At 38.9% G+C, this 18,315-nt stretch overlaps 1 protein-coding gene across 2 annotated transcripts; it reads left to right on the top strand.

Moving 5' to 3' along the window:
* The first annotated feature begins 457 nt into the window (after positions 1-457).
* On the top strand, positions 458-9,092 carry LOC113027330 (lysophospholipase nte1-like). Of its 2 annotated transcripts, none has more exons than XM_026176948.1 (6): positions 458-658; positions 3,347-3,410; positions 3,666-3,834; positions 5,972-6,149; positions 6,306-6,454; positions 8,683-9,092. In XM_026176948.1, exons 1-4 carry the CDS (start codon positions 469-471, stop codon positions 6,035-6,037), a joined length of 489 nt encoding a protein of 162 aa, XP_026032733.1. In that variant the 5' UTR covers positions 458-468; the 3' UTR covers positions 6,038-6,149; positions 6,306-6,454; positions 8,683-9,092. The 2 variants fall into 2 exon arrangements, 1 of the variants encoding a protein (XP_026032733.1); XR_003273026.1 differs by lacking the exon at positions 458-658 and having other exon boundaries at positions 2,932-3,410; positions 8,683-8,774; positions 8,860-9,081.
* Positions 9,093-18,315: the final 9,223 nt, after the last annotated feature.

The following is an 18,315-nucleotide window of genomic DNA, read 5'->3' as shown; positions in this document are numbered from 1 at the left end:
GGAGCTTCTGTAATAGTGGCAATAAGATTGTGAGACAAATTTAGTATGGCCGTGTTGACGTCAGTTTTAGATGAAGGGTAGAAGGGTAGAGGTTATTCTTAGCCCCCCCCCCCCCCCCACACACACACACTTACTGCATCAGTAGGTCTGTGGACTAGCAAGACTCAAAATTAATTAACTTGAATTACGTACTTGTAAGTGAGCTTTTCTTGAAAATCTTAAAGTAAAATGCATTTAGTCATATATGATGTGCCACTGTAATATGTATGTTGTACACTATAAACCCTCTGTATGTGATGTCATGAAACATGGTTGGAAAAATGAGGATGAGAGACTGCAACAATGCCACGCAGACCCATGCCTTTACACACACACACACACACACATACACACATGATTACTTTGATTCTCTTTTTTTTTTAACCAAGAAGCCTGAGTGGAACAGCTGGACTACCCTTTTCGGTAGAAATGATGGGTGCTGGTCTTTGGTGCGTTGACCTTACATGCACCTTAGACACTGGAGGTGTTGTGGGAGGAGGCGTCGATGAGCACCGCCCACCCCCCCCATCGTACATCCTACCTGGTCTCGGGATTGGCTGGTGGTCTGGGCAGAGGTTGACTGCTGGCTATGGGGGGCACTCCATCCACACTTCAGAGGGTGGGGTGGATGTGGATGAAAGTGTGTCTCTGAGCAGTCTGTGCGTGTGTGTGTGTGTGTGTGTGTGTGTGTGTGTGTGTGTGTGTGTGTGTGTTTATAAAAAAAAAAAAAAGCAGAAAAAATTGTTGTATAAGGATTTTATGGCAGATTTTATATGTGTGCATTTTTGTCCACGAAGGTGTCGAAAAGCTGTAAAATGCATCAACAGAGTATGGATGACGTCGGATTTCAAAATTCTGACTAAAAAGAAGAGGAGGGCATGAGAGTTAAACATAAGAGCTCTACTCTGTTATCATTTTCCAAAACTTCTTATCAAGGCATGGAGACAGGATTAGATGTGCTGTCTGTCTTCCATGACTAGGGCTGGCACGATTTGTCGACTAGTCACGATTACGTCGACTATCAAAATCGTCGACGACTGATTTAATAGTCGACGCGTCGTTTGAAGCTTTGTAAGATCCCAAAAGACGCAGGAATAAGTAGCAGGATTTAAGAGTGTAATAACGGACTGAAACAGAAGATGGCAGCACTGCATGTACAAGGATGCCAGCTGCTGTTAAACCCCGAAGAAGAAGAAGAAGAAGAAGAAGAAGCAGCTGTGTCCCAGAATTCATAGCGCGGCCCAGCTTAGTTTCCAACAATGGCGGCAGCTAGTTAGTTTTAATATTACTCTTATTATTCTTTCTGGGTCACAAAATAAACGTTTAATATATTTTCAGGCGAGAATGTAGCTGTGTAAACCTCAAATATCGGATCAGTTTATCAGGACACCACATATTTTCAAAAGCGCTCCGATGTTTTCGGAGACGTCTGTTACCCACTAGCTCGATAGCTAGCCGGGGGCTAGGTCACTAGCGCGGTGAGAACACCGGACTCCCGGCAAATTGTTTTCAAACCCACCGCCGTCTTTCGCTACTCAGGTTAAATATATGAGTCACTTAGATAAATTAAAAATGTTATTGTTTGGCTTTTTTTTTTTTGTATTTTATTTGTTCCTGAGTAAATCAGTTTGTCTGAGATTAAAGTTATCCGGTTGTTCAGTGATGACACGACGAATCCTACTTCCGGGCCTAAAGTAGTCTGCGTTTAATATGGCTTTTGTGTTGTTAACATGTTTAATGTTATGTATTTTCTTCTATTTAATCTCAAAAAGCTCCTAAAACAGTCAGTGATCCCTGTTGACCTCCCTCGGCTTTTATTACCACTAATCATTTATTTAAGCTCAGTTTTTAAAACCTTAGGATGTAACTACAGCCCAGCCCATGCAGCAGTATATGAATGACTAACCTCGTATTGTGGATGGATTATCTCAGTTGTTCTCCTGGCTGAAGTTTGGTCCTTTTACAGCATCCTGCCATGCGATTACATTTGTTTCTGACCACCGAGAAAACTCACGTTAACTTTTATCGAGTGGAAAAAAAGTTAGCTTGTTTATATTATACTAACATAGCTATGTCGCTAGCGGTCACGTAGCAAATCATTATATACCAGCTAGCCCAACTTCAGTAACCCTACAAACGTCACTGCTGTTTAGTTTTCTGTCTTCATTTATGCTGGAAGTGATAGCAGAGCTGTACGTTTGAATTTGTTTCCAAAACCCCGCAGTCAGGACATGCTATATTGTATTTAGATAGAAGCTAGCGAGCTAACTCCCTGCTAACTTCTAACTCCGTTAAATGTCATAAATTCCGTTTTCATGGATGCCTGGATGCTAAACTCAATTGTTACACCTGGTAGAGCAGAACGCTGATCATTTTATTAAAGATGAAAGACTTTAGACAGTTTTTCAACTCTCAGTAATGCCATAGTGATCGTTTGATATATGGACCTGCAGCGGAGTTTAGACCCAGACACGGCTAGTGACGTCAGACTGAACAACCGGATAGTTTTTACACAGCTGAATAAACGTCAAGCAGACAGCTGATTATCAGAAGTGTGAGATGCTGGAAAATATACTCCGTTGTCCTGTTATATTTTAGATAGCAAGGAGTTTATTAAACTTCACCGAAACAATCTGCAAATTTCATTAAAATTTAATAAACTATCATCTTGTCTTTATTTTTAGTTAGCACCTTAAAAGCTTAAAGCTGTAAGCTAATGATAGTTATATAAGAGCAGATGCTGCTGGTGCAATAAGCTGTAGTTTTACGTCCAGTGGATGATGATCTGATTAGTCGACTAATCGCATAAATAATCGGTGACTAGTCGACTATCAAAATAATCGTTTGTGGCAGCCCTATCCATGACGGAAATACTCTCTCCTTAAGTATTATGGATTCCTGTTTGCACCCTAATTTGAACTGGAACTGAGCCTTCAGGACAGATGCTCATTTGATTTTGGTTAAATAAGACAGTACAGACAAATTAACACCAAATTAAGGAATTAGATTTTCACTTTAATGAGCATTAAGGGCTTTAGGGATTGACCATATAAGGAGGAGGACTTTAGAGATTACAAACAGTTAGAAGGTTTAAATGAGTGTTTTCAGTGTAGTACCTTTCCTTGCTTTATTATAATGTATCACATAAAATCCTTTCACCAATGCTTCACAATGTGGTGGATGTTTGACTTTAAAAGATCTGAGATGCACCTGAACAATCAAATCACTTTCAGCTGTCTGTAACCTGGACGTAACACCTCCTTGAAGTAGACATTCATGGGTGTAATCTATCATCTCTCACATAAAGGTCCTACTCTTCTACTGACAAGTGGTATTATCAAACAGCGTCTTGGAGCTGCTGCACTTGACAGGTATGTTTTGTGCCATATTCAAACATTTTATGCAATTTTGCTGGTTCAATCTTCTCTTATTCAAACCTCAAATAAAATGAGTATTTTTCAGTGTCTTACTGCTTTCTGTTGGTTTTTATTTTCTTTGTGCTTTGTCTTTCACGCTCATTAAATTCTGCTAAAATTTGCTCTATTGGCACAAGAGGAAAATGGATGTCTTGGATGCTGCCAGCAAAGCAATGCTGCCTGTCATTAATGGACTCCTTTCCTCTTTAGTGTCCATGAGTACCGTCTGTCCAGCTGGCTGGGCCAACAAGAAGACATCCATCGCATAGTTCTTTACCAGACTGACTACACACTGACCCCGTGGACACAGAGGTGCATCCGTCAGGCTGACTGCATCATTATTGTGGGATTAGGCGAGCAGGACCCTACTGTAGGGGAGGTGAGGTGTTCACTGGTTTCCAGGAGAAGAGAGAGGTGTATTACTAGGAGCTGTTAGAGCTACACTTTCAAATCCAACATTTGTTTTTAACAGTTCCCCACACTCAAAAAGTTCTCCTTATATAGACATCAACTGCTACTCTAGAGACAAACAAGTGTGTATTATGTTGTGCAGTTTTGTGATAGTGTATCTATCAGAGAGACTGTCCTAAGACGACCTTCCTGTTCTTAATAAGTGTGTGTGTGAACGTTCGTGTTTTACATAACTATGTGCATGTTGTTATGCGCCTGAATATGTGCAAGTGGATGGACCAAGGCCCTGCTGGACCCACAAGTTCGAGTGGATACAAGGATGTGCAACAGCTTAAGCAGATAGAAAGAATGATACAGAACAACAATAGACTGATTAAAGTGATGATAATCTGTATACATTAATATTTGCTCGGATTAACATAGATATAATTCAAAGATTATTCTGTCAACTGATTCGACAATGCTAAATGATTGATCAATGATAGTTCTGATTATAACTGTGACCATAAGAATACAAAATAAAATATCTCTTGTCCACAATGTACAGTGCATGAACCTCATTTTATTACTAATTTATTGATAATTCATTAGTTAATTAGTCTGATATTTTACTGCTGTACCTGCGATGCAAAAACACCCCAAAATATTTTTAACCTAAATCCAGTGCTTTGCATTCACAGGGACTTACCAGTACTATCTAGTTAGTTTAAAAATCAAGGCATGTTCACACTGTCATTAGTTTTTATTAATAAATTAAATAATAATTTGTGACCTCTGCCAGCAAATTTAAAAAAACAGGGTAAATAACTTAGTTAACAAAGATTCTGCAGTTTAATAAAACCAGTTCTGTGTGAAATTGGCAAGTTTGGTACTGGAAGCTTTCTGGTTTCTGTTTTTCTCCAAGTCATTTCTGAACCATCTTTGACTTCATGCAGGAAAGCGGTCCATGTGGAGAAGAACCTCAAAACAATGAGCTTTTTAAAAGAAACCTTTAAAGCACTGATAGACTGTAATTCATGCAGTGCTGAGCCTTTTTTTTTTAGAGAAACGAAAGCTCTTACAGGCAATGTGACATCAAGCATCAGTCGGGAGAATGGGGTGGGAGGGGGTGACTGTGGGATCCTCCTGCCACTCAATAATAATACTTGCTTAAACGTTTTGCTATATTAAAGAACATGGAATAAAAAAAACAGAGATGGTGGCAGATGGGCTAGTCTGAGACTCTGATAGTCAAACATCATCAGCCTTTTCTTTGTGACATAACGCATTAGGGATGTGATTGACCAGGAGATTTGTTCAATGAATGTGCAGCTGATAAATCTGAAAGGATTATGTTGGACAATGACATAATCATGGACCGTAACGTCAAAGGAGTTTTTAAAATGGTGCAGTCCGCTTGTGTAATCTGTCCCTCAGAGAACTGAGGCGATTTTTGAGAGCAAATTGATGTTTGGTATAGTGCTCATGACATGTATTTCATGTATAAAGTAGAAAAACATGCTCTCATTCAAGAACCGAGTTGGTATTTTTGTTTAAAATAATTCTCAAAAAAATATTTTAATCATTTGGGACTCATTTATCTGTACAATGATGAATATAATAACAGGAACCTACAGTTTTGATTCACTTAATGCAGTGAGGTCAACTTGATTACATGAAGTCATGGACTTATTAATATTACTAGTATAAGTATTACACACACACACACATGCACACCCCCCCTCCCCCTTTAACTGAGCTCTTGTTCAGTACATGACAGCAATTATCAGGTGTGTTATCAGGCAACAGTCTTCTTAGAGCAAGCATTTTTTGATGTAATAACTTCACATCATTATGTTGTTGAATAATAGTTCTGCCAAGGGGTTCAATGGTTAGACAAGCTGTGAATGGCTTGTACTGACTCTTGGGGATACAGAAGAAGAATGGCTGTTGTGAAAGAGAGGAGGGGTGTGAGGAAGAGAGCAGAACTTTAAGCAGTTTGCTGGTCTGGATCATTCAGAGGTGATTGTGTTACACATCACAGTGTTCCTCCGCAGTCAACATCACAGCGAATTGACCTCAAGATCAGGCTGTGCTCAGAGTGATGATCTTGCCTTGTTTTGCAGCCACAGTACCCTGGGCACCCTACAGTCCATGGATTGGTCAAACCTGTACTGAGGCCCCTTATGTGACAGCTAACACTTGCCTGAAACTGGGTCATGCAACATGGATTTCACCTTCGTCTGTGTCACCCAAAAGATGGACACCTGCTGATGGATGGAGGCTATATCAACAACCTGCCTGGTTTGTTACATTCAGTTTGTACCTTCCCTTATTAAGTATCAAAAGTAGCCGTACTTTGATGTAGTTGCTCAGCTGTTTGCTTATAGCAATATATTTTTAATTTTACCAGTACTGTATGCTGTTTGTCTTGATGTCTTCTTCCCCTGATTCTCCCAGCTGATGTTGCGCGCTCCATGGGGGCCAAAGTGGCAATAGCTATTGATGTGGGCAGCCGGGATGAAACCAATCTCACTAATTACAGCGACTCACTCTCGGGCTGGTGGCTGCTATGGAAACGCCTTAACCCCCTTGCTGAGAAAGTTAAGGTGATGGATTGATTAGGAGTAAAGACACACCATGCTGTGCAGCAATGTTTTTAATTCTATCAATATAAATCAGGATATTTTTGGAAATCATTTCAGTGATTTATAAGTTAATTTCCACAGGTGGCAGTAGCTAAAACATTATTAAAAAGCGATCTCTAGGTGTATTAGCTAATTGTAGGCCAATCTCCAACCTTCCTTTTTATCCCAAAAATTCTTAAAAGAGTAATTGTAAAACAGCTAATGGATCACCTGCAGAGGAGTGGTTTATTTCAAGAGTTTCAGTCAGGTTTCAGAGCTCATCGGAGTACAGAAACAGCTTTAGTGAAGGCCACAAATGATCTTCTTATGGCCTCTGACAGTGGACTCATTTCTGTGAGTGTCCTGCTAGACCTCAGTGCAGAGTTTGGTGCTGTTATCTATAATATTTCATTACAGCAATTAGAGCATGCTGTAGGTATTAAATGTACTGTGTAATATCTTTCTAACAGACTCCAATTTGTTCATGTAAATGGGGAGTCACACACTAAGGTTAATTATGGAGTTCCACAGGGTTCAGTGCTACGACCAATTCTGTTTATATTATGCATGCTTCCCTTAGGCAGCATCATTAGAAGGCATAGAATACATTTTCACTGATATGCAGATGACACCCACATTTATCTATCCATAAACCAAGATAACACACATGCAGATAGAGTTTATTGTACTCGGCCCTGAAAATCTAATTACATGCTTACTCGGGATGGCATTACTTTGGTTTTCAGTAACACTGAAGAATCTGCATGATGCTGAAAAACGAGTTAATGTGTTTATTACTTCTAGGCTGGACTACTATAATTCGTTATTATCAGGATGTCCTAAAAACACCTGAAAGGCCTTTTTTAAACACAGGGCTTAAATACACAGAGGGAGCAATTAGTGAATGAGAGACAGAAGGGAAAACACTGCTGGGGCAAATCAGGGCTAATGAGAGAGGGAATGCATAAACCGACACAGTAGCCTGAGACACAGACTTCAAAGTAAAACAGGAAGCAGATGCGAACTTGACAAGGGGATACAGCAGACAGGGGAGACAGCAACTAAGGAACACAGACAGAAGCCAAAAGACTAAAACTGTAACATAAACCACACAGAGAACCCAAACTCAGAATAACCCTACAACCCAATAGACAAAGAAAGCTAAAAATATAATAAACCAAATCAAAAAACCAAAAACACAAAACCACTGGGTCAACGATCCAGGCCCCTAACAGAGTAGGCTTAAAATTGTACTTTTTGATAAAGCATATAGTTAGGGTTGGAGCAGGTGACCCTGAATACTCTCTTAGTTATCCTGCAATAGGTCTAGGCTGCTGGGGGATTCCCATGATGCACTCAGTGTTTCTTCTTTAGTCACCTTTTTTCACTCAATATGTGTTAATAGACCTCTCTGCATTTAACCATGAGATATTATTAATATCTTAATATCTAATATTAAAGTGTGGCCTTACTTTAAGTTTGATTCCATAAAAAGTGACAAAAACATTAGCGTCCATTAGCATTGTGCGTGGGAAGAAAACATCTTTTTACAGCGAAAAAAACCCCTAAACTTCCAAGTAAGCACCGAGTGCACTATGACATAATGGGAAATTCACAGAGAAACTGCCGTATCCTTCCACTGACCGCCGCGGCACACCTGCACCAGGGTAAACCTCCGCCTACCCAACTCCTGCTTTACAGGTGAAAATAGAGCAAAAGGACGGCTGAGTCTTTGATGTTATTTATTTTCTGCTGTGTTTTACTTGCATCTATTTGAAAGACTGAGTGTAAACACAAAAAAAAATATTTTATGTGCTGGAATGTGCAGAAAATAGGTTTAAATATTAAACAAATTTCTTCCAGTCAGAGAATGTTGCATATAATAAAATTTTTGCTTGATGCATAAAGTTAAAAGATTAAAATTAATAAAACTATAAAAGTTTTAAAAAGAGACTTTTCCATTTGATTACATTTTGTATGATGGATTATGCAGAAAAAGTGGAATTGGGCTGAAAGATCTATCGCTTTATCACCTATACAGGTTGTAAATCGTGTTTTTAAAAAGTAACTAAGTAATTAATTACTTTTGAAAATAAGTAATCAGTAAAGTAACAGGATTACTTTTTGGGGGAAGTAATCAGTAATTAGTTACTGATTACTTTTTTCAAGTAACTTGACCAACACTGTGCTGGACTCCCTTGGAATTCAAGGTCTGATCTTCAACACACTCACTCGCTCCTCAATCCAGCCTGGACACTCACTCTGATACTCTCCACGAAGCTTCTCACCTCTTTTTTTGCAGGTAGGGAAACATCCGCCATATCTTTACTCACCTATAGTTCTCTGCATCACCATTCTGATATTAACTGCCCTTTCCTCTGTTTCAGAGCTCTCCTTCAGAGATCCCGCTCCGCTCCTCTCTCCACCTTCTGTATATACATACATATCTCGTTCAGTCTGTTTAAATAAAGTCTTGTTAAGAACCAATTTCGCATTGAGTCTGCTTTTGGGTCTGCAACCTCGTACTGGCCTCTGGCCTTCGATAACAAGTAATTTGTACCACTTATTGGTATACCAGGTAGTCATGCTGCTCTAAGTTCAAAGTACACGCAATATTTATTACTGCAGAGCTTTACACAAGTCAGAGCTTTAAAAAGCCCCAGACATTTAACGACATTTTCACAGTAGTTCAGTTCCTGTTTGGACGTATATATGCTGAAGAAAATTGCAGTAGTGTCTTCTGTGCCAAAAATAATCAAGTTGGACATTTAATTAATAAGCAAAATATTAAATGCTGTAAATTTAAGGCTGATGAGTGTAACTCAGTAATAACAATGGAGGGAAAAACCTACTGTGGAATTACTGAAATATTAGTAAGTAGCCACATTCAAGTCTCACATGCCTGAAATCTACTGTATTGACAAAAAATGAATTTATAATTGCTCATATTACAAATCCCTTAAAAACAATATAATATAATATATAGATAATAGAGTATTTTTAGCTGAACCTCAGGCCTTCAGCCCCTTTTGCTGATAAAGTAATAACAATAAAAATAAAAAGGATGAAATTGTTTGCTCTTAACGTACACAAAAATAGATTTTTGTGTACCAGATTTGTTCCAAGCAATGTCACAGAAAGACAAAATGCCTCCTAACCAAGAGATGATGAGAACGATGGAGACAGATGAGTTATTTACTCCCAGATTGAGAAACAACACAAGGATGAAGGGTAAAACAGCAGGACTCACACTGGCAACCTCCCCCTCCCTGATAACAAACAACAAAGGCAACAGAACAATTGCTGAAAACAGGATGGAGCCACTTTTATGATTGCAGATCTGAGGCCGTAATGTTTAAGACTAAATGGCTTCTGTTCTCATTCTTTTAAACAATAGGCATCCCACACAGTTAATGAATGCATTTCTATTTTCAGATGCTACTGGAGAGTACAACAACCAGGGGATGCAATGCTTCTCCTTCTGTGATACATTTGATACTATTTATTTGTGTGGATGCACAAAATGCAGATCAAGACTTAAAAACATAACCAAGGTTTTGGGACTAGCCGAGCTTAAAAAAAAAAAAAAGGCAAAACCAGATGTGCTTCACTGAAAAGCTGAAATTGCACAAAAGTCTGCAGCAGAATTTTTTTTTCATGCAGTTAGTTTCCATTATACTTTGCTGTAATTTCCAACACACAGCAATCTAGATCAGGACAACTCCATTATAGTGTTTCTTGCAGCCGGCATGCTTTGCACACAGTTTGGAAGCGTATTCAAAGACAATAATTTTTTAAGCATAAGAACAGTTGTAGATTTCTCAAATAGCTTCAAACTTGTTTTTATTCCTGTTCTCTCTATTTATAATGCATTTGTCATCAAAGTCCACCCTGCATGACATTTCTAATGTTCTGACTTATGCACCTGCACACCCACGTGTATTTGTCACCATTCTACACTCCAAATATTCCAGTTTATTCACCCACAGTGTGCTTCCTGTCCCCCACTCTTTCCTTGCATCAGAAGAATCCGACTACCACACTGACTATGAAGAGGATGCACTGGAGAGTGCTCTCTCTGACATGGAGACGTATAGTCGCTATGGAGAGCACACCGAAGGGGAGGAGACGGCTGACACGGTGCGAACTTGTGGTAGTAAGATTAGAAACTGTGGGCTCTCTTTAAAGAGAAGAAGAGCAAGCAACCACAGTGAGGAATTTGTTTTTTACTCATGTCTAAAACAGGCTTTTCAGGATCCATTATAATTAATTGTATTGTTTTGCAACACAAATTTCCATTATTGCAAAGGTTTGTCTGGCTTACAATGACAACACACTTGATCAGTCCTCTCGGTAAAAGGATTTTCATAAATCACTTCTTGGGAAATCAGACCATCCTGCTGGCTACTATTCAAAGTCAGATTGAGGTTCATACTGGAGTCTGGCCAGTTCATGCTTTAAAAGTGATTAATATCATTAAAATTTTGAAATTAATTGGAAGCCATTGCAGGGGCACCTAGTTCAACTAAATTGATATCATTTAGAAGTTGGGGCTTGAGAACATTGTATACTTTTGTGAATGGTGGCGTACTTAAAGTTTCTTAAACAGGTTAGCACAATGGAAACATTCTGTCTTTAATACATTTTACCCTCCAGTGTGAAAGACCAGACTCTACCTGCAAAACTAGTCATTTTGTCTTCTGTGACATCAAATGATCAGACCTTTAGAAAAAAAAATCTGTAGTATGAATTTCAAACCTACATGTTGTTAATAGAGCAGCTGCATGCCCAATCATTTCACATATTGATATGGATTATTTCTTATAGCTTCATTTGAATTCAAAATCCTGCTCCTCACATACAAGGTCTTAAATAATCAGGACCCATCTTATCTTAATGACCTTGTAGTACCATATCACCCTATTAGAGCGCTCCGCTCTCGCTCTGCAGGCCTACTTGTTGTTCCTAGAGTATTTAAAAGTAGAATGGGAGGGAGAGCCTTCAGTTTTCAGACCCCTCTTCTGTGGAACCAGCTTCCAGTTTGGATTCGGGAGACAGACACTATCTCTACTTTTAAGATTAGGCTTAAAACTTTCCTTTTTTCTAAAGCATATAGTTAGGGCTGGACCAGGTGACCCTGAATCCTCCCTTTGTTATGCTGCAATAGATGTAGGCTGCCGGGGGATTCCCATGATGCATTGAGTTTTTCCTTTCCAGTCACCTTTCTCACTCACTATGTATTAACAGACCTCTCTGCATTGAATCATATCTGTTATTAACCTCTGTCTCTCTTCCACAGCATGTCTTTATCCTGTCTTCCTTCTCTCACCCCAACCGGTCGCAGCAGATGGCCGCCCCTCCCTGAGCCTGGTTCTGCCGGAGGTTTCTTCCTGTTAAAAGGGAGTTTTTCCTTCCCACTGTCGCCAAAGTGCTTGCTCATAGGGGGTCATATGATTGTTGGGTTTTTCTCTGTATCTATGAAGCGCCTTGAGGCGACTTTTGTTGTGATTTGGCGCTATATAAATAAAATTGAATTGAATTGAATTGAAATTGAATTTGAGTCATCATCAGTGGAACATCCCTTGGACCAAAGGTGAAAACTGCATATTTGCTTTTATTTTTATTTGCGAAATTTCAGCTTGATTTTATACAGCCGAAGGGACCAAATTACAACATATCTTTTTCCATCCTCTCTCTTGACACACAAACAGTTTGGGGATGTTGTTCACAAATTTGAATGTCAATTTCTGAGATCTTTGCCTGACAAAGTTTTTTTTTTTAACAGATGACCTAAACAAATCAGCACACTCAATTTTCACAAATTCTGTTGTTTTCCTTTGGAATTTCAATATTTACCTCTGTTCTTTGAACTTCAATTCTTTATTAAATGATTTGATTGAATTACTTGCAGCTAGTCTTAACAGTATTGCTGATACCTGAAATGAGGAATCACAAGTAGAAATGACCTCATTTTATGTGGAACTACGTAGACACAATCCAAAACTGGTCACTTTTTAAAATTCTTTTATTATGAGCACCACGAATACTATTTTACTCACATCACTTATATTTGGAGCAGCCCAGAAACTGGCATGCAAGAATTATAATGGGGTATTAAGGATGTGGAAAATGTTGTTCACCTGGCTGTTGATGTGAACTGAAATCACAACCTGAAAACTTCTCAAAGAATCTGGTTCTGGCTTCATAAATATCCACAAAGTATGAGTAACATGTGCAGAGCAGAAAGCTGGGCAACATAGGATTGACAAGTAATTTCTCAAACACTGCAGAACACCCTTCAGTCACCCTTCATGCAGTCATCTCATTTCCATTTCCACTACACTGAGAGGTTTTATGGCATACCTGCATTGTTTGACTTATGTCTACTTTTTTTTAAAACAAAATCTGAATTATATAAAAAGCTATTTTAAGTAGCCGTTATCTAGACTGTTAGCCAGTGTAATGCAAAAGTGTCCAGCCTTTTTAAATTGCTATCTGTAAATGGCTGACAGTGGTGTTATTGTGTCTGAAACTTTATGCCCTGGTCATGTCGGTTTGGAGCTTAAAATATTTTCATCCTTAAAAGGTCAGGTTGACTCTTGACCTAAAAAGGTTAAGCAGCACTGCTTGAAAGTATTGCACACTCATGCCTGTGTAATGATCATCACCAGGAGCAGCTTGCCAAACAACACTAATTTAAAAATAGAAAGAGACCAAAACAAGCAGCATACTCTGCATCCATGGCTGTCAGCACAGTTTTGTCGTACCCTGTGTGCCAGGGACATGGATGGATTTAATGATTGCAATCCACTTCAAAGCACTAGTTTCCCCCTCGGCTGGTGAGAGAGCCTCCCCCCATCTGTTTTCTGGCTTGAGTCTATTGGACACAGACTGAGCAGCAGACAGTGTGGATCTGTCAAATGAACTCTGAAGCTCAACTTGTCTCTATAAAGTTTATGCACAGCAGCTATGACAGGAACATGTGCTTGCCCTAGTTTCACCTTTTTTTCCTCAAGTGATATGGAGGTTTGGTTGTTTGTTGGTCTTTTTAATTAAAGATATTCCGGTCATACAGATTTGTTGTATTTAGTATTTAAGGAGTAATAAATATGCATACCTATTTAAGTCAATAATATACTGTATGTTGCCATCCTGTGCTGTGTTAAGTCTGTGCTGTAGTTATAGCATAGCTTTAGCATGCAGCTTTCCCAAAATATAACTACACGTAAATACTATGCTGCATAAAGTGTATTGATTAGCACTAGCATTGATTATTATGGCTGTGAAACAACATGTGATAGGCTGACAGTGTAGACAGCTCAGCTCAGTTTAACAAGTGACTAACCTAATTGGTTATTGGTCGTTTTAAAGGGAAATGGATAAAGATTGTACGTCCTCACTTACTTGTAACAGGCTGGAGCCCAGAATAATTGTCTGACATGCCGGTTCATCAGTGGTCTAACTGAAATAATGCAAAAAAGTCATAATTCGCATCAGAAAAATTCAATTCAATTTTATTTATATAGTGTCAAATCACAACAGTTGCTTCAGGGCGCTTTATATTGTAAGACCCTACAATAATACAAAGAAAACCACCTAAAGGGGAAAAACTTCCTTTTAACAGGAAGAAACCTCCAACAGAACCAGGCTCAGGGTGGGGCAGCCATGTACTGCGGGAGGGGGCCGCAGATTAATAATAACTACTGATTCAGTGCAGAGAGGTGTATAAAGACAAAGTGAGTGAAAAAGAAACACCCAATGGATCATGGATTCCTATGACTATACAGCCTAGGACAATTGCAGCGTAACTAAGGGAGGATTCGGGGTCACCTGATCCAGCCTCAATTATAAGCTTTATCAGAGAGGAACATTTCAAGCCTAATTTGAAAAGTGGAGATGGTGTTTGTCTCCCAAAATCAAGCTTTCTTATTAGATCATTTGAATTTCTTTAATATAAGAAAAAGCCCAGTTATATCATTAAATTGCTGTTGTTGAACTTCTAATTGTTTCGGGAGCATTTTCAGTATGAAACCAGAACTCCACCAAGACAGTTTTCTCTTCTTGCTTTTGTTTGCAGCAGATACAAACATAGATTGTGTGATGGTTTAAAGTTGGGGGGGGGATGAAAACAAGCCCTTTCAGTGATACCTTTTCTGAACGTAAAAGACTTTCTACGCTACCACAAACCCATCTTAAGAATCTCTTTACTTAAAATTGACCCATTGTTTATTAGCTGCACCCTACATCAATATAACAATATCTAACGGCGGCCCCCTTGGGCGTAAATCTAATCAGAACTTTACCAATGCAGCTTTGCTTTCTTCGTCTTTCATTTCCTTATAAACTCTGATGCTACACTGCCTGCAGCCTTACATTATGTGTACACGGTGAGAGAAACCTTGTGATAAACACTATGGGCTCTCATATGATGTTTGGTTAAATGTGGTCTGTACAACAGCTCGAGACAAGAAAACGTTTGCTGTTTACCAATGAGGTGATGGAGTTCACTCTGATATTCTTTGTACCTAACCCTCTGCACAGGGAATCAATCTTTTCTGGCAGAGTGAACGTCTCATGGATGAAGTGCTGATGTAATGTGTGGAACTGTGCCATGAATTTAATGCAACCTTCGATGACCCACTGTGGGGGGGGTGGAATGTCCACTTGTGCCCTTATTTGGCACACATTCCCATCCCCCCCCCGGGAAGAGAGACTCACATCAGTTAATTAATGCTAATTAATGAGGACAGAAGGGGGAATTTAGGTCACAAGACGATCTGAGAGAAGAGAACAAGGGGGTAATAAGTGGCCCTTACCTCAATCAATACATCACAGGGAAGAAAGTGAAAGGCCAAAAGATGGGGTGAATGAGTACAAGCTTCCTGAAAATTACAGTCTCTTGACAGAAAGGCAAGGTTGACAGAGAACAAGAAGAGTCACAGCACTGGTGTGTTGGTGGACATTGACCTCGTCCTGAGCAGATTACTGTGACAGGTAGTGAGAGATTTGAAGAACCATTTATGGAAAAAATGGGACATTTATAACGTTAAACAGAGGGAGAGGTTGATTAATAGAAGGTCAAACACTGACATACTCTTCATCTCTCAGATTGCCGCTCCAGCCATCTATTTTCTCCCTCTAGCTTCATTGACTCCCCGTCTTCTTCCCCATCCTGCACAGTTTTAGAAAACGGGGACAAAAAGGACCTAAACAGGTAAGTGGGTCACACCTTTTGTTGCAGTAGTGAAAGTACATCTGTGACGTGTTAATGCAAAAATAGACTGCCAACAAACAGAAAGGTTCCCTACATACACAGAAGTGTATCAGCAGGCCTTCTGAGACAGAAATAAAGTCTCACACAGTTAATAGAATCCCTAAAATAACCAGTGGAATAATAGAAATTTAACTATCCTTTTTTTTTTTTTCTGAGAAGTGAAATCATTAACTAAACAGCCAACCCTCTGGAGCTGCAGTGTGTATTTGGTATTAGTACATACATCTCATTTTCTTCTTACCGCTCTGTCGTGTACTTGCCTGCAGCAGCGGTCCGCTGATTCTGGCAGATTAAAAAGTAGACCAAAAAAAGGCAAAGTGATAACAAACAACTTCTAAATTGCTGGACTCATCTGAACTCCAAGCTGATGGACCAAGCTTTAGGTCAGGAATATATGTAAGTATTAACTTACATAACACAGCACAAGGGTATTTGTTATAAAAGTGCAAAAATTCATGCAAAATAAGATGATAACTTGGTAATCTGTATAGTCATTAGTTGTGAGCCTTTTTAAAATTTATTACTAAAATATGTGCAAATGAAAGATATGAAGAAATGGACAGATCAATAGACCTGACTTTAAAAGGTTTAACTTCCACAAACCATAACTAAAATTCTCATTACTGAGAAGGAGACTTTGTAAAATAAGCAGTGAACATGTCACTCGTTTCTGGATTCTAAGGTCATGGCATGTACAAAAGACGAAGGTTTTAATGTCAGTGACAGGATGTTTGATAAATGAGTAATCAGCTATTAACTGTATTATTCATGAATGTTGTGCTGATTAATCAATTATTTAATTTCAGTTTAAGTTCCAACTATATTTACTGAGCTATAAAACAGTTAATGAAGTATGTTAATTTCTGGGCTCTTCCAAAGCCCACACCACCAATGAATGAACCTGTTGATTGCACAATACAGTTTATATTTATGTAACCACTATTAGCTTTGGTAAATACACCAATTCTACTAAGTATACTTGCATACAGTTTTTCAAGACTCTTGGCAGTTCCTTCTGAAGCTCTTGGAGAACTCATCACAGTTCATGCCTCTCATGTAACCCCAGATGTGACATCAAGGCACGCGCCATCTGCTGCGAGACTCCTTGTTCTTCTTGTGGCTGAAGTAAGTTCTTCATGACTGTGGAATATGTTGAGGGTATGTGTCAGATTGGATGGCTCACTGAGGGGATCGAATCATGAATATGGCATTGTTTTTTTTATTGAATTTAGGTTTTAATTTTCAGTGTCTAAAAATGCTTGCTGGTAAAACAAAGTAGTGTAACAACTGATGATTTTACATCACATTGTAATTCCAGGTTAGTTAGTAATTAGTTGTTATTTATGAAATTCTAGTATAGTTAGTTTGTTTTAAAACCTCCACTTGTTCTCCACTTGTTCTGCTTGTTTTAATCCCCTTTGTTCTGCTGTACCTAAGGGTAATAACTTTTATGTGCTGAAAATGAAACCCTAATTAAACCACAACTCAAAATTTCATGGTAAATGTTGGGATTTCATGATAAGTGTATTATAATATGAAGTGCTACTGAATGTTTTAGTAAAATGTGATCATATGGTCATTACTTCTGCTTCTTCCCTCCACCTCTCATGTTGTAGATGACTTAGATATACTGCTTGGGAAAGGCTGATACAAGCGGTTGCTGCAGGCTGACAGAGCTGTGAACTGGAGGGTGGTGAAGAGAGCTGATTACAGTAGAATGATTTCACTTGAAAGGCTTTATTCTATGATTGCTTCTAAGTTGTATTGTTGCAAAGTGGAAATGTTTAGAAACAACAGCACCTCAGATCTGATAAGGTTACATAGCAGGCTTTCTGAGTGCTTAGACACAATATGCAAAGTGCTAATGCTCTGCTGACTCAGTAACTGCAGAGTTTCAAATCTCCTCTGGCATTAACATCCGCACAAAAACTGTTAACCAGGTGCTTTATGCCATAGGTTTACATGGCTGAGCAGCTACTATAGGTATAATGAGTAGTGCCCAGTACCTTTGTCCATATAATGTAATTTGCTTTCCTATTGAAGTCTGGACAAAGTGTGTAAATATTCAGATATGAGAAGCTTAATATGCAATTTTATTTTAAATATTCACAGAAAACATGGTGAAATGTTACTGAAGCACTCGTGATTCTAACTGTGTCACCATGAACCACTCTCATATGCAGTCCATTATACCTCTTAGATGCCTTCACAATGCGGCAAAATTGGAAACTGCCTTTCTCTCTCTCTCACACACACACACACACACACACACACACACACACACACACACACACACACACACACACACACACACACGCTGATGATTGAAGCACTCACACATTCTGTCACCTGCCACAGATTAGTTGATTTCCAGAGACAAAATGTGTGTGAAATTTGCAGCCCACTTGTAAGAATTTAATTGTTAGTTAGCATGTCTGAAATATTTCTCTTACAGAGAAAGTGAGATTAGTTGCAAGTGGTGAAAAAGGATGCAAAAAATTTGGCAAAAACAAGAAAACATCACTGTACCTTACTGCAATGGAAAAGCAATGACAAAGAATAAGGATAG

The sequence above is a fragment of the Astatotilapia calliptera genome, chromosome 7, assembly GCF_900246225.1.
Source record: "Astatotilapia calliptera chromosome 7, fAstCal1.2, whole genome shotgun sequence".
Taxonomy (NCBI): domain Eukaryota; kingdom Metazoa; phylum Chordata; class Actinopteri; order Cichliformes; family Cichlidae; genus Astatotilapia; species Astatotilapia calliptera.
This window is presented reverse-complemented; position numbering and strand designations above follow the sequence as displayed.